The sequence below is a fragment of the Chelonoidis abingdonii genome, chromosome 10, assembly GCF_003597395.2.
Source record: "Chelonoidis abingdonii isolate Lonesome George chromosome 10, CheloAbing_2.0, whole genome shotgun sequence".
Lineage (NCBI taxonomy): Eukaryota > Metazoa > Chordata > Testudines > Testudinidae > Chelonoidis > Chelonoidis abingdonii.
The window spans coordinates 23857795-23873389 of record NC_133778.1 but is presented as its reverse complement, the minus strand read 5'-3'; the positions used below and the strand labels follow the sequence as shown (position 1 = coordinate 23873389).

At 38.1% G+C, this 15595-nt stretch overlaps 1 protein-coding gene across 1 annotated transcript in view; it reads right to left on the bottom strand.

Moving 5' to 3' along the window:
• The window catches only part of GTF3C3 (general transcription factor IIIC subunit 3), a 30082-nt gene that overhangs the window by 6413 nt on the left and 8074 nt on the right, over window positions 1–15595 (bottom strand). Inside the window, 12 exon segments of the mRNA XM_075070038.1 lie at window positions 2547–2671; window positions 4735–4925; window positions 5438–5675; window positions 6688–6823; window positions 7945–8046; window positions 8838–9040; window positions 9650–9821; window positions 10389–10492; window positions 11576–11668; window positions 12685–12757; window positions 13924–14071; window positions 14863–15028. Coding sequence (XP_074926139.1) covers window positions 2547–2671; window positions 4735–4925; window positions 5438–5675; window positions 6688–6823; window positions 7945–8046; window positions 8838–9040; window positions 9650–9821; window positions 10389–10492; window positions 11576–11668; window positions 12685–12757; window positions 13924–14071; window positions 14863–15028 — 1751 coding nt within the window.

Below are 15595 nucleotides of genomic sequence, written 5' to 3'. Positions count from 1 at the left end.
TCAGGAGGAGGCGGAAAATGGAACACAAATTACATGACAAGAGTTATGTCTCATTCTGATGTCACACAGGAATGTGCAGCCTCTGCTGTAACCAGAGGGCTTGATTTCTACAGCCACTATTTATAATCAAAGAAGATAGCTCATTCAACAGTAAGGAATTAGCTCAGACTCTAAGAGCTAATCATGATGATTAGGGTCACCACTATGTCACTGTCTGGGTGAACTACGGAACAAACTAGAAGCAAGCAAAGATTAAAAACCCTCAACATGGCTGAACACGAAATGAGAAAAGCAGAGACACAAAAGGAAATGCATCTTCGGAGGGTGACATTTTCCAAGTATATTCTTAGGAGACTGTCCGCAACAGAGATAGGAAGGAAGGATTATTACACAGAAAAAAAATTTGGTTAAACATGTTTAAAATTAGGCCAAAGCATGCAAACAGGAATGCCTAAAGCTCGGCGTCTAAAGAAGTGCTCTGATTTTAGAGTTGCTCAGCACCTGCAACTCCTACTGAAATTAAAGGGAGCTGCAAGTGCTCAGCACTTCTAAAAAATCAGGCCCCTTATTTAGGTGCCTAAATTCATGCCCCCAAAGTAGAATATGTTGGCTCTGGCTCTTAGCCTCATTTGTTCACTGAAAGGTAAAGTGAGGAATAGAGGGAATAAAAAAAAAACCTGGATTTTCCAAGGAAGGGATTAGAAATAATGAAGAAAATCAGGATCGTGCCAGCACAAGAAATGGGCCTGATCCACAAGCTTCAGATCCAGTGTGGGACTGTTCAGCCCCAACTGTCTGGCAGGTGAGGACATGAAAAAATGTGATTGGTTGAAGGTGGAAAAAGATAGGGTGGGTTGTGCTGGAGCTGCAATTCAAAGAAGAGAGGCTCTGGGGGCCATGCAAATCCAGGAATCCATGTAAACCTTCAAGGTAATTAACCTAAAATTTGAATACAGGGATCCAGGAGAAATCAGCAGAAAGGACAGTAATTAGCACTTTCAATGTGTGTAATATTTTAAAAACAGACAGTAGCTGAAATCTCTTCAGAAAAAGTGGGGGTTGAAATTTGACTTATAAGGCTGAAAATCCAGATGCAAATTAGTTTGTTACTTTTTTTTAATTAAATCAATGCAAATTTTCTTCAGGGGCTTAGGTTAAAAAACAAAATTTCATAGGCAATTTGTCCATAATGATCTTATGCCCAGCTGATTATCCACACACTTTCCTGTACAAAGCTTGCAAGCCAGTTATACAACTGAACACAGCCATTGCAGTATATCAAAAGTTAAATCACTTTAATACCGTTATGCATAGGTGCCAACTTTCCCCGGTGCCGGTTGGTGCTTGCACATCCCCTCAGCCCTGGCCCCGCCCCACCCTTTCCCTGTCCCCATTCTAACCCCTTCCCCAAAGTCCCCACCCCAGCTCCGCCTCCTCTCTGCCCTGGCCCCGCCTCTTCCCCAGCTGCAAGAAACAGCTGTTTTGCAGAGGCAAGCGCTGAGGGAAAAAGCGGGCACACGGTGCCCTCAAGGGAGGAGGTGGAGCGGAGGCAAGCTGGGCGAGGAACAGCCGGTTCCCAATGGGTGTTCCAGCCCTGGAGCACCCACGAAGTCGGTGCCTATGCCATTATGCCATGGTCACTAATGCCGTCAGGATAAAAAGCATGAGACTTCCTCACTTGGATCGTTACAGACTAGCCCATCTCATTGACAGGGCCCAATGCTGCCTCAATGGGAATTGAAGGCACTCAGCATCTTGTGAGCTCAAGGTCTTAACGAGTTACTAGAGACTGCTCACTGATTAACACTCCCCAGTGCATTACACATCAATCTCAATGTGCTCAGTGAAGAACTGTTATTTGACTCTCAGCCCTACTGTACGGTTGGTAGAGCTGTCAAACTATTTATTATGCTCTCTAGGAATAAGCCTGTTTTGCTTAATGAATCATTCATGAATCAATCCAGAATGATGATCCTCCCATGAGCGGCCCTTCATTTGTAGGTTTTCAGCAAATATTTTGGACAAAATTTTCAGCCTATGGTTATTTGTGAACTGTTCCTTCAGCTACATTAGATGATTAACCACAAATAAGTCATTTGGTGGTGTTCCTGCTCCCTGTTTGGGAAAGGGACTCTTGTTTTCAAAAACCAGAGCGGTGAATGCTTCACTTCCAGCAGAAGGGTCAGATGAATAAACATCCATACTAAAGCTAGTGAAGCTGAAATTATTTATATTTTCATGAATACATGGCAGCTGCCTAAATATATGCAAATAATTAAAGATTCCCCAAGCCACAACAAAATGAACTGAATTGCTTTTATTCACAAAGGGGAGATTTTCAAGAACTGAAATGACTTAGGAGCACAAGCTGACTGTCATTGAGACACATGCTCCTAAGATACTTGGAGGGTTTTGAAAATTCTACCCTAAATCTATTTTTTAAATGTCAGTCAGGTCTAATAATGTGCCAGAGCTGTAACTGTGTGAGCCATGACAGAACTAAATGACACCGTGCGCTATGCACAAAGAAAAACAAAATAACTCACCTGTACAAGCAGAGCATGTCTTTTTAACACATACTTCTGAGATGCCATATGGATGAAAGTTAAGCCTATGCAAAAGCTGTACAGAGGTTCCTCTGGGTTAGTACGGAAGGCTTGCACGTATTGTCCTAGGAGAAACAGGAGTAAATGATCTGAAACTCTCTCTCTCTAAAACTAGGTTTCATTTTTTTCAAAAAACTCAACACTTTTTTGGAAGTGTGAACTGAAAAAAGGAAGGAAACAAGAAAGAGAATCAGATTTCAGAATGACTGCATCAAAACAGAAAAGAGAGAGAATATGAGTTGCAGTAGATCTCATGTTTTCAGCAGCTCTCAGACACCACACTTAATTTATCAGAATAAAAACAAAGACTTACTGAGAGAGGAGAAAGAGGGTCTTGTTAGGGTTGGGGCTCAGAGTGGCAAGGTGCAACAGCAACAATATCTTTTGAAATAGCATGAGTAAATTCTTTAGACTTTTGGTGTATACTGCTTTCTAATGTATTTTCTTTTCACAGACCTGGGACAGATCCTAAACTGGTATAAATTGTCAGAGCTTAACTGATGTCAATGGAGCTATGATCATTTACACCAAGTCAGGTTCTGCCCCCTTGTTTTTGCACCATGGTGATGAACTGGTTGCTTCTAGCATATTAAAAACAAAACATGTATAATAATAAAGATCTGTATTATTTAAAAGCAGAAAAGAAATTAAATAGTATGTACTGAATTTGTTATAGAATTCATGGGCCAGAGCCCCAGATGGTATACACTGATTTATACCAACTAAAGATCTAGGCCTCTCCTGCATATTTATTTTAAAGTCTGGTTAATGCTCTTTAGATGAAAGAGTAAAGATGATCATAATTCAGAACATGGTCAGTGTTTCTGATTGGGTGCCTTGTGGTTACTTGACAAGAAAGAAACATCTTATTTTCCTATTGTCATTTTATAAAGAAAATGCAACTTTCTAATGGAACACAAATTTTAATTTCAAAAGGTTCATTCCACGTTTCCTTTTTCTTGAATATTAGCGCTGAGAAAGATGTCAAACTGTCAGCCTTGTGAAAAATAAGAAGGGGTGAAATACTGAAGTCAATGGCAAAACTCCCATGGACTTCAACAGGACAAGGATCTCACCCAAGACATTTGAAAGAAAGTAGCTGATTTTGGGTGCCCAACTTTAGATATGTTAAAGGCACCTGATTTTCAGAGAGTGGGTGCTTAGCACTTTCCGAAAGTCAGACCCATTTGAAGTCTCTCAAGTTAGACATCCAAAAATGGAGGCACTCAAAATCAATAGTTACTTTGAAAATTCTGGCTGCCTTCTATGGTTATCCACAATACAGGTAAGACATGGATAGTGGCAATGCAGACGCCCCACTTGACCACCTCCAGTGTGCCTCAACACTAACCTGAGGTACCACTCTTAAGCGTGGGAGGGTGGCTTCAAGCTCCAGGATTAGTCAGTCCTTGGTCACTCTACTGAGAATTACAAAAGGAGAGCCAAACAGGATGGTAATTTTTTTTATGTGGACTCTTATTCATTAAAAACCATGCTGAGACCACCAACTAATTTCACAACTTTGGACTTTGAGTGGCTGCTATCAGAACCTGAAATTCTTCTGCTCTAATCTATATAAGGAGACTGGCAAAATGGCAACTTCCTGTTTATTTTAATTATATTGTTAGTAACTTGCTCTTCTCTGAAACTGCATAGGCTGATGACAATGTCTCAAATTAACCCTGCAATGTTCCTTTGAACAAACACTTGAAACTTCACATTTGCCATGCACTGGTGATTAAATGGGCCCGTTTCCTTCTTAGTGTCATCATTTAATTATCTTTCTTGCAGGTTAGTTAGAAAACTTCTAAATCACGTATACCATCTATATTTTAAACCAAATATTGAAACATTGCCAGTCCATTCAGTAATGCTCAGAGATTCTGTTACCAAATGGTTAAATAGTATGAAAATGCCTACTAACACTAAGAACTGTATTTCATTTATTGAAGCAGGAAATAAATATTCAGTGATTTTTTTTCCTACCTGAAAGGCGCATTCACTCTACTTTGAAAAATACACTCAAAATATGAGAAATTTGATGGTGAAAATAAGTACAGGAGATTAACATTTCACCCCTGCAAAGGTCATACTTGTTGATATTAGTACAGTATAATGATGGCCTTACCGAGAGCATGCTTGAAACTACCAGATACAAATGCATTATGCCCATTTAGGACACACAGTGCATGATTATCAGGATTTTTCAGCATTAATCGAAGACAAAAGCGATGATGTCGTACATCCTGAGAATGCATGGTGACTTGATTGAAGATGTTCCAGAGCTGTGGTTTATTAACATTTTCCATTAGCATTATCCTAAGATGTGAGCGAAAAGCATTTATTGAATATATTGTATGTAAATATGCAATAAATCAGTGAGTGAACACTCTATAGGGGAAGCCACAGGAGCTACAATTTGCTTTAAGACTATTCTTCCACTTTGGACTTCCCAGAAGTGAAGGTTAGATCAGTGAAAGAGACAAAACTTGGGATAAGAAAGCTTGTAGAATACTTTCATAATGTACATCAAGATGACCAAAGAGCTGCATTGCACATAGAACTAGCTACTGTATTACATTGCTTTGCAATTAAAGGACACCACAGAGCCCCATTGTTTCAGTCAATGAATCTGCTTTTCAGACGAATTTAAAGTAAACGGTATTGTTTCTTTTAGAAACAAAAGATCAGCCCACCTGCAGTTCAGAAATTAACTATTTTACATCAACAGCAAATGTTCTCAACAATGTAACTACAACCTCAATGGAAAACATTATACAGACCATTAAAAAACACAACGCTGTGATCAGCTTCAGTCCAATGCTTCTCACCTGATATAGTTGTAACCTTTTCTGAAGTTCTTGTCCAGAATTGCAGCTGAAAGACCGAAGTATTCCAGCTCTTTGCGCTTTTGCCTATCATCATAAAATGAATAATATTCCAGCGAGGAATCCACCAGCAGCTCTGCCTCCTGATATCGGGAAAGGTCACACAAAGAGTATATGGCTTTCAGAAGGAGGTTCCACCAGTCATCTTTTGTCAGTACACTTGTGAGCACAGCAAATATTGCTAAAATATGAATAAACACAATCAGTCAAGGAAATTAAAGCCTTAAAGGGCTAAAGACTTACACACACATGCTTTTTAAACTTTGTTTAAAAAAAATAAATACTAGTTTAGGCTGAAGAGAGTCTTTTCCATTAAGAGTGGAATACCTTTCAGTGGTATTTGAAATCTTTCATAACACAATTTATGAAATGCCTGGTTTTTAAACAAACCCATAACCATTAAAGTGAGAACTTCAGAATTGCAGGGAATTTAAAAGAGCAGCAATTCAAGCTGCTCCAGTATTACACAAACACACATTAAAAACCTCCCCATTCACCTGACGATGCTAAATAACTACAAGTGTGAATCAGTCACAGTTTGGATCTAGCTGGAAAACAAAGCATTCTGTTTTGTTTTTAAACATTGTTATGCCTAAAGAGACTTTTCCCCTAGCAGCAGTACTGGCTATACTATCTGCCTGTCAGATTATATTAGCTTGCTTTTAAATGAGGGGAAAACATGATTTTCTTAAGCCCATCAATATAGGCTTGTGCAGTCCCAATGTTTGTGGCAAAGCTTGGCTCGATGGAAATAGCTCATTCATTAATATACTCTCTTTCATATTAACAACAAGATTTTCCAACCTTTACTCATTCAAGTAGTCCTTACTTACGAAAGTCATTTCCTTGGCTTCAATCAGACTATTCATCTGAGTAAAGACTGTAGGGTCAAGGCCTAAATTAGGCACTGTATGCAGGACCAGCTCTAGGCACCAGTAAACCAAGCACGTGCTTGGGGCGACAATTGAGGGATGGCATTCCGGGAAGGTGGGGGTTTTTTTGTTTTGGTTTTTTTTGGCACTTGGGGCAGCAAAAAACCTAGAGCCGGCCCTGACTGTATGAATAAAGCATGAGGGTGAAACAGATCTAATAAAGTCATGTACATTTGAATAAGGATTTGGAATGTAAAGTAATTCCAGGATTTTTTGGTATGTAGGAAATTAACATGATTTATTTTTTCTAAAGTCTGTTACCTTTTGCATCACAGTTTGCTGTCTCTTGGTCATCATTGTCTGAAATTTTATCCCTAGACACCTTCATCAGGTAAAGGTGTCTCTCCCCAGATTTGGAGCTAGATATCAAACACACCTGAGCTCTGTTCATTGCTACCTGGAAACAATTATGAAGGACAACCATTCTAAGTTTCTGATTATATGAATACATCCTGTTGCCAATACATCTTGCTCTAGCAGTGTTCAAAAATAGTTTTCAGATCAGTTATGCCATAATAAGCAGAAGCATACTTGACTATTGTTCACAAACAATAAGACTGGCACATATTGTTTGATGTTCCTGTTTAGACTGAGTTATCCAAAAGAGAAGGATAAAAGATCTCCAGAGAAGTTGAATTTTATGAAGGTTGGTAGACTTCTGTTTATAACCGAATCAAAACTTCTTTCCTAGAGGCATAATAAAAAAGATGCCATGCTACTAGTATCAAGATTTTAGAAACCGGTGGACAGTCAACTATCCAATTGGTACAGTGACTGTGACCCCAAACTGTAACAATTTTGGGAAAATGGAAATCTGAATATAACAAAACTCAAACAAACAAAAAGTAACAACAACTTGTAAATTAAGTAAATTCTACCTAAAAATAGTTTTTGTTATAATATGAATAAAACAACAAGAACATAAAAAGAAAGTTATTTAAATAATTTCACTTTAAATAATTTTATTTATGTGGCTTGTGTAATTTACGGTAGCTATATGTGAAATACAATACTGTCTACCACAAAGATTAAAAAGTGATTCTATGTTCTGATTGTTCTATTCATAGTCAGAAATAATATAGAACCTGAAACAATCTTGAAATCATCCAGCAAAGACCCTAGTGTATATTTAATTTAACATAACATACGCAGACGCTTGTGGGAAAATACCAATGAAAACATGTCACATACCAATAAGCAGTAGCTGTAAAGAAGGCATATCAGTAGTTTAACACATGCAATAGAAGTTCTGCTTATACAGAATAGAGCATTATTTTGATTAAAAATGAATGGCCTAATTCTCAAAAGGCACCTAGTGGCTTTGATGGGGGCACCTCTGAAAGACTCAGGTATACCAGATGATGATACAGGCATATTAAACTACGGTATTTCATGTACAAGACATCTGTTTACAATTATTTCTATAGATTTCTAATACTTTTGAGTACATTTATCTTTTGGCTTAAACAGGACATGTCTGTCCCATCCAGTAAAGCTTGGCTACAAGAATTAACTTACCTTTAATAGCATTGCTAGCATGGTAAGCAAAGTGTCCACATAACCATACATTTTGCCTTGAGAATACAACAGCGTTGAACGATGGAGCAGTAACTTTAATTCCTAGACAACATTGAGCAGAGTTAATTAAGTCATAAACTACCACTACCTACACTTAGGATTTTTATAAACATTACTTTTCTGGCTGCTAGTATAGTATTAGTACCAAAAAAGAAAACAACAATACTTAGAAACTGTAGTAAAATCTTAATGACAGCACAGAAAAAAATCAAAACTTCCCTCAGATAATAGCTGTTTTGTTTCATCATATAAATTTAGAAGAAAATCTGCACAGATCTTATTCGATGGAGGAGCTATTGGAAATAGGATACAGAACCTATCAAATATGTCACCCCTTACAATCAGATCAGTAATAGACAAAAGTTAGTGTCTAATGCTGTTGGACAGCTGATGTGAAGTGACTGCTCTTTAGTCCAGTTCCTATTGGACAGGTGGTCAATAGGGCACACAAAAATCAGAGTCAGAATTTAGATACCGGGAGTCGGGATTAAACAGACATGTAGAGTGAGATACCCTCTTGACCCTAGCGGTGGTCCCTCTGGAGCACAGTAAGGAACATTTCACCACAACCCCTATTGTGACCTGTGCTGTAGTAGACAGATGGACCACAGTCTCCAGTATTGCCAAGCTGGCATCTTTTACCAGCATTAAAATTACAATGTGTCTTTACAGAGTATATAAAATCACTCTAAATACCATGGAGGAAATTTACCAAAGAAACGAATTTAGCAATACATTCTTGCCATAACAGAATTATGTACACCAAAACTGTGGATAAAAAGAGTCAAGACACAGAAGAAGAAAAATATCGCACTATATAGCATTTCACCTACCTGCTGGGCAGCATTAGCATCTTGTGCCAATGTATCTGGATCATACATTGGTTCCAGAGCCTCCAGAGCTTTCTCAGGCCGGCCTAGCTGCTGCTGAAGTGTAGAAAGTGAAATTCTTGCATCCAAATGCAATGGGGCAAGATCAACAACTTTTGCATAGCTCTCTGCAGCACGCTCCATATATCCCAAGGCTTTTAGACATTCTAGAAACACCAACAAATACAATATGCTTATATGACAGACATGAGACTGCCTATTTTCATACAAACCAGACTAGTTCTTTATCACACACAGGCTTTTGTTGTGCTCTACAAATAGAACTACACTGAGCACATATTATTAAAATAGGAACACACGATACAGTATCTTGTACCTGAGGAATAACAGTGTCATTTAACCTGCAGAATCTTAAAAGTAAAAAACACTTAAGTTGAACAACGGTCTTCATTGTTAAGAATGAATATTTATGTTGAAATTGTTTCAATCAATCTGAACATTTTTGGACACACCTGAAAGAGACCTCCATAAAAGAAAACCTTCCACCACAAGGATAAATGTGTTACTCTCTAATCATAACTACAGCATGGTAGACACTTATAGCAATTTACCATATGAACTCTCTATCCAATGTTCAGACATTCTTAACTAATGGCCTAAGAGATCAATGGGACATGATGGTGGTCAGCACTGTAAAAGCACCTATCAGTTTCAGGCCTTTAAAGCACTAATGTCACCAGAATGTTATTAGCATCATATGGAATGAGTTTCTACTCTTCAGTCAGAAGTGTTAAGTAGTACTGCAATGTCGTTACCTGCATGCCGGAGCCAAACTACAGCCAAGTTATATCTTTCAGAACAAACTAAGGCACTCAAGAGTGGTAGGGCTGAATTGTATTCTCCAACATCCAGAAACGCCTCTGCAACATCCAGGTACAAGTCCCCCATATCCTCTGGATTTTGCTCCACTAGAGTAGTCAAAAGAGGCTTCCCCCCCAAAAATAATAAAAAACAAGTAAAAATGAAATACTAAGACCAGCCACATACATAAACAATTACTGTACTAACCCACCGTATACTGGGAGGCAATGGAATATTTACATTTTCTATTCAACATCTGAAACAATGTGCATAGGTGGTCCATCCTGAAACCTGAACCCTTCGTTTTTATGTGATTTCAAAGGGGAAAAAAAAATGAGATCAGTATTTCAGGATAGGTTCCTAAAAGAATGATGTTATTTTGGCTCTGATAGAGGAAAGGCAAACTTCACATCCAAATACCCTTGTAAAAGCTCCATCAGAATGGGGTGTGAGAGGTCTTGAGATTATATTATAATTATGATTTTTAAAATCCACCCTACATGCCTCTTGTAGTGCTGTTGTGATGACCTTCCTAGCTTTGTGGCCATTTTTAGAAAATGAACAGTAAAAAAAAAACAAAAAAAACCACCATACTGTCAAACTGAAGTCCTCACTCATGAGAAAGCAAGAACACCACATTACATGATTTACCAAAATTACCCCCAATTTATCTATGTATTAGTTTTTACTTACATTGAGTGGCTCTAGGATGTTCAGGTGAACCAGGCACACCATTAGTTTTACTGTGATGTCTATTGGAACTCCATCAGGTATAGAGCAGCTAACTTTATCTTCAGCTACAAAAGACAACACTTAGCTCTGAAACCACAGCTTTTAACAGTGACACCACATCCTCAACCTTTCTATCATATCCTTTTACTCATTACACTTCTCCACAATCTCTTCTCTGGTCCTGATTCAGCACCAAGAAAGTCAATGGAAATCTTCCTATCGATTCAATTAGTGTTAGATCAGGCCTTAACTGATTCACTTCTTTCTTGCTTTCCCTGATGTTTGAAGCAACTTCCTATTCCCCGTGACCTACGCACCTGTTCCTGCAAAGCGCCATCAATTTTTACTGACTTCAGCAGTAGCTGAAGGTGCTCTGCACTTTGCAGGATATACTCAGCCCCAGAGTCCTTAGTGCCCTCCCTCTCCTCCTCCAAACTCTCTTCTTTCACAAAGCCTTCCTACACTGACCTACTCAGTGTCCCCAGCTCCTTTACTATTATGTGAACTGTAGTCCGCAAATGCTACTTTTCCACATTAGACCATAAGCCCTATAAGAACAGGGACTGACTCTTTCTGCATTTTGTAACACACACAGCACATACCTACAGGACTCTCTAAATAATACCTACAAAGACTGCAATAAGGAGAGAATGGCAAGTGTGCTGTACATGTCAAAGAGGTTACTCTTGTTAACTAACTACTAAATCATACAGAAATCCCACACTAAAGGTTCATTAATTTGGGTTTACTGTTGCTCAAACATACTTCCTGTAAACGCAAATCACTAAATGTCAAGGAACACACAAAATCTGGATCAACCTAACGTGCCTCACCATTAATCAACATGAAACGCAAATACTTTCACAGACTCCTCAGGTCTACAATAAACTCCATTTTAAAATCATCAGAAAACTGCCCTTTCAAAGGGGATAATCTCTGGAAACTGGGTGTTTTTAAAATGTGAAGGTAGACTGGGTAGGAGGCAGTAATTTTCAACCAATGAAGAAAGGCAGATCAAGAGTCTTTTCTAGACTAAATCCATCATCCCTGCTGTCAAAAACCTTCACTGTTGCCCAGATTTTCAAAAGCTGAATACTGACCATGATCAGGTTTCACATTTACACTAGATTCCGAATTAAATTACTTACTAACAGTGCTCGATTCAGCTGGAAAATCTTGATAGTCAATTACTGCCACTTGACTCTCCTGAATTTCCACAACAGCCACTACATCTTTCATGTCTGACAGGAAACAAAAAATCAGATTAAACTCACTAGCAGTTTTCAGTGAATCCAAAACCATTTAATTTGGTGTCTACATTTGATTAGTAGCTTTTTGTTAACTATTGAAAAGTAGACCATCTTTTTAAAAGATGGCACAGTGACAAGGGCTTTAAAAAGCAGAGAGAGGAAAAAGAGAAATTAAGCTTCCAGCAGATTGTATAGCTTTGTCCTAATAACTACGTGATCTGGCATGACATAATAAACTGCATTTATTTTTTGATTCATGATAGTTTTGCTCCTCATTTATGCTTAGTAGTGAAGATTTTTCAGGAGTTTTGCCAAAAAAGGGAGTGCAGGACCAGCTCTTATATTTGCACTGGGTTTGGACTTCACTGCTAAACCAACTGATCAGCCACAGACAAATACTACTGGCCTGGGCTAGCTTTTTTTTTTTTTTTTTTTAATCGTTTTTTTCAGCTTGACAAACCACTTAAAAGCACGGCAGACAAACATTTTCAGAACCAAGCAAAGGCTTTCATGTGGAAGCAAATTTATGATCCCAAACTAGTATTTATATATCTGCATAAACCAAAAGACTTGAATTTGTAATTGCACAGGTAGGGTTTATAAAGAGCATAATTAGTTTTATCTCATTTAGTATAAAGAAAGATATTTGAGTCAAGATGCTATTAAATTAGTGTTTTTCAAAAGCTATTTATCTAAGAGAAGTAAATCATCTGATCTGAAAACCTCAGTGGGAGTTTTAGCGATTTAACTAGCCACCTATTATATTATACCATAAACAGCAGCAGCCCATGGGTTTAATGAGTCACCACATCAAAGTGGCCAACTGGCTTTTATGGGCAAAATTAATTTACTATAAAAAGTTTAATAGACCATGTGTCACTCAATACAATGAAGAGCTTTTCAAGAAAAATCTAGAAGTACTGAATAGCTCAAAAGAACATGCACTACAAGGGAGATGGTCTATTACACTGACAATGGCATCCTACTACTGCTTGATTGCCAGTTACCTTTATTCTCCTCAGAAGGGCCTTGTTCAGTCACTTTCTTTGAAACTACAATTCCTGAAAAATCCGTAATAACCTAAAAATGGAAGAGCAATTCATGTCCTATTAGAAACAATAAAATCAGCCCCATAAAATAGCTGGTTTAGGTAAACAGCTTCACAATGTGGTCACTGCCAGAGTAACCAATGTAAAAAGTAGTCAGTATAGGGTTTTCCAATCTTTTCTTTCCAGAGCCTGGACCACATCTTAATACAGAGACTGTCTTGATGTAAAATATTTAGACTTCCAAAGAGAAGTAGTGAGTAGGAGCAGGAAAGTGATTTCACCTCTGCATATGGCATAGACTGATACTGGTATAATGGGTAAAATTCTGGTTTCCACATTTTAAAAAGCATCTTGAAAAAACCAGAAAAGTTGAAGAAAAGAGCCACAAAATGACAGAAGGGCTGGCGAAAATGCCTTACTAGTCAGAGACAGAGAAGCGCTCAATCTGTTTAGCTTACCAAAAAGAAGAGGTGGCCTTGATTACAGTGTTTAAATACCTTATGGGAAAAAAAATAACAGGTCCTAACGGACTCTTTCATCTAGTGGGGAAAGGCATAACAAGAAGCAATGGTGTGAAGCTGAAACCTAACATACTCAAATTAGAAATAAGGCACAAATTTTTAACAATGAGTAATTAACCATTTGAACAAACTATCAAGAGGAGTGGTGTATTCTTCATCTTGGGAGGTCTTCAGATCGAATCTGTCTCTCTTTCTGGGAGATATGCTTTAGCCAAGAACCACCTGTATTTGACTAAAACATAACTTATTGGGCTCAACACAAGGGTAACTGGGTGTAATGACCCGTAATGTATTATAGGTCATAAAGATGATCTAATGGTCCCTTCTTGCCCTAAACTATGAATGATCTGTGCTGATGTGTCACAGACACACCGATCATGACTCATTGGCTTCATCAGGCTACCCAGATCAATACAGCTAAGGAAAAGAAAAATCACATTTTTAAACCTTCCCCAAGAAACAACATACAAATCTTCTGTTGCCTCTTACCGAATAAATCAAACTTGATTTTCAATGCTAATTTACTCACACACTGAGTAATGAATATTAACGTATCTGACTTGCTGAACTATCACAAAACTGGAAAAACTATATTGCTTAAAAATGTCAAGATAAAATCTGTCCTTTTAAAGGGCACAAAAAGGTTAAACCTGACAAAAGCATTTCATTCTCATACCGCCATAGCTTTGTCATACTGTTTATTGGAGATATACAGTTCAGCTGCTATATTTATATCTTCCATGGCGATGAGGCTCTGATGTTTAGTAAAGGCTTCTTCCATTATCTCAATAGCAGAGGTGACATCATTGACTTCATAGTAACTCCTATAAAAATATGAGAATGAGATATTAGTCACAATTTTCAACGCTACACATATTATGAAAACTAGTCAACTAAGAGACTCACCAAAAAAAGTACAAATACTGAACAAGTTCCCTTGTTCTCTTCATTTGTCTTCTCTTCCTTATGAACATTCTTATTAGAGCAAGTCAATTTTTTTAAGTGAAAAGGGACAGATTTTTCAACCTTGTGACAATTTTTTACCAACTGATTTTTATCATTAGTTTCTCTCTTACATGTTTGCATTTTATTGGGTTTTTAAGAAGTTTTCTTCTGCTTTCCTCCCTCACACCAGTAACCAAGTTTGCAGGCATCATTGTATTAAGGTACTCTCAGTTGAAACTCTAATAGTGTTATAACACTAATTTGCATATATACATCACCTCCCGTCCACGGATCTCAAAGAGCTTTAAAATTATTAAAGAAGTAGCCTGGCTGGGCCTCTGTGAGATGAAGTAAATTATTCTCAGCCTGTTTTGCAGATGAGAAAACTGAGGCACAGAGCAGTAACTGACTTGCTGAATAAATCAAACAGTTGATTTCGGTGCTAATTATTGGATATGTAATATTGTCCAGAAAAGGCGTCAGTCCCTGATTTCAGGGATGGCTCCTGAGCAAACTAGGTTCTGCAGAAAGAGCATTATTTTAAAGGCTGTAGAAGTCACAAGAAGAAATTCTAAATGATTTTTCTAAAGGGCAAAGGGAATAAGCTTAAATTAATCTGTTTTCTTTCAATCTTAGAAAATCAAGTCATGCTATTGGCAAACGAACTTACTTCGCCATGTCCCTGGCCAACTGCATAAAGCGTTCTCCATCAAAAGGGGACAGAAGATTTAAGATACGTCTATAGCCATCCATTGCCATTTTATGGTCTCCCATCTGCTCATACAAGCTTGATCTCTCCCACAGATAACGCACATTGGTAGGGTCATACTTCAGAGCTACAACAACAACAACAACAAGAAATAGTAGTCAGTACTGTACGTGGCTTAGACAAACGCAAGTCTGGGCTCACTATGCTTGCTTGATTATCCACCTGAATGACACATAAGAACATAATAAGAACACAAGAATGGCCATACTAAGTCAGACCAAAGGTCCATCCAGCCCAGTATCATGTCAACCGACAGCAGCCAATGCCAGGTGCCCCAGAAGGAATGAACCTAACAGGTAACGATCAAGTAATCTCTCTCCTGCCGTCCATCACCACCCTCTGACAAACAGAGGCTAGGGATACCCTTCCTTACCCATCCTGGCTAATAGCCATTAATGGACTTCACCTCCATGAATTTATCCAGTTCTTTTTTAAACCCTATTATAATCCTAGCCCTCATAATCTAAGGATAGAACAAAAAGCAATGGGCTTAAACTGCAGCAAGGGAGGTTTAGGCTGGACATTAGGAAACAGTTCCTAACTGTCAGGGTGGTTAAACACTGGAATAAAATGCCTAGGGAGGTTGTGGAATCTCCATCTCTGGAGATATTTAAGCGTAGGTTAGATAAATGTC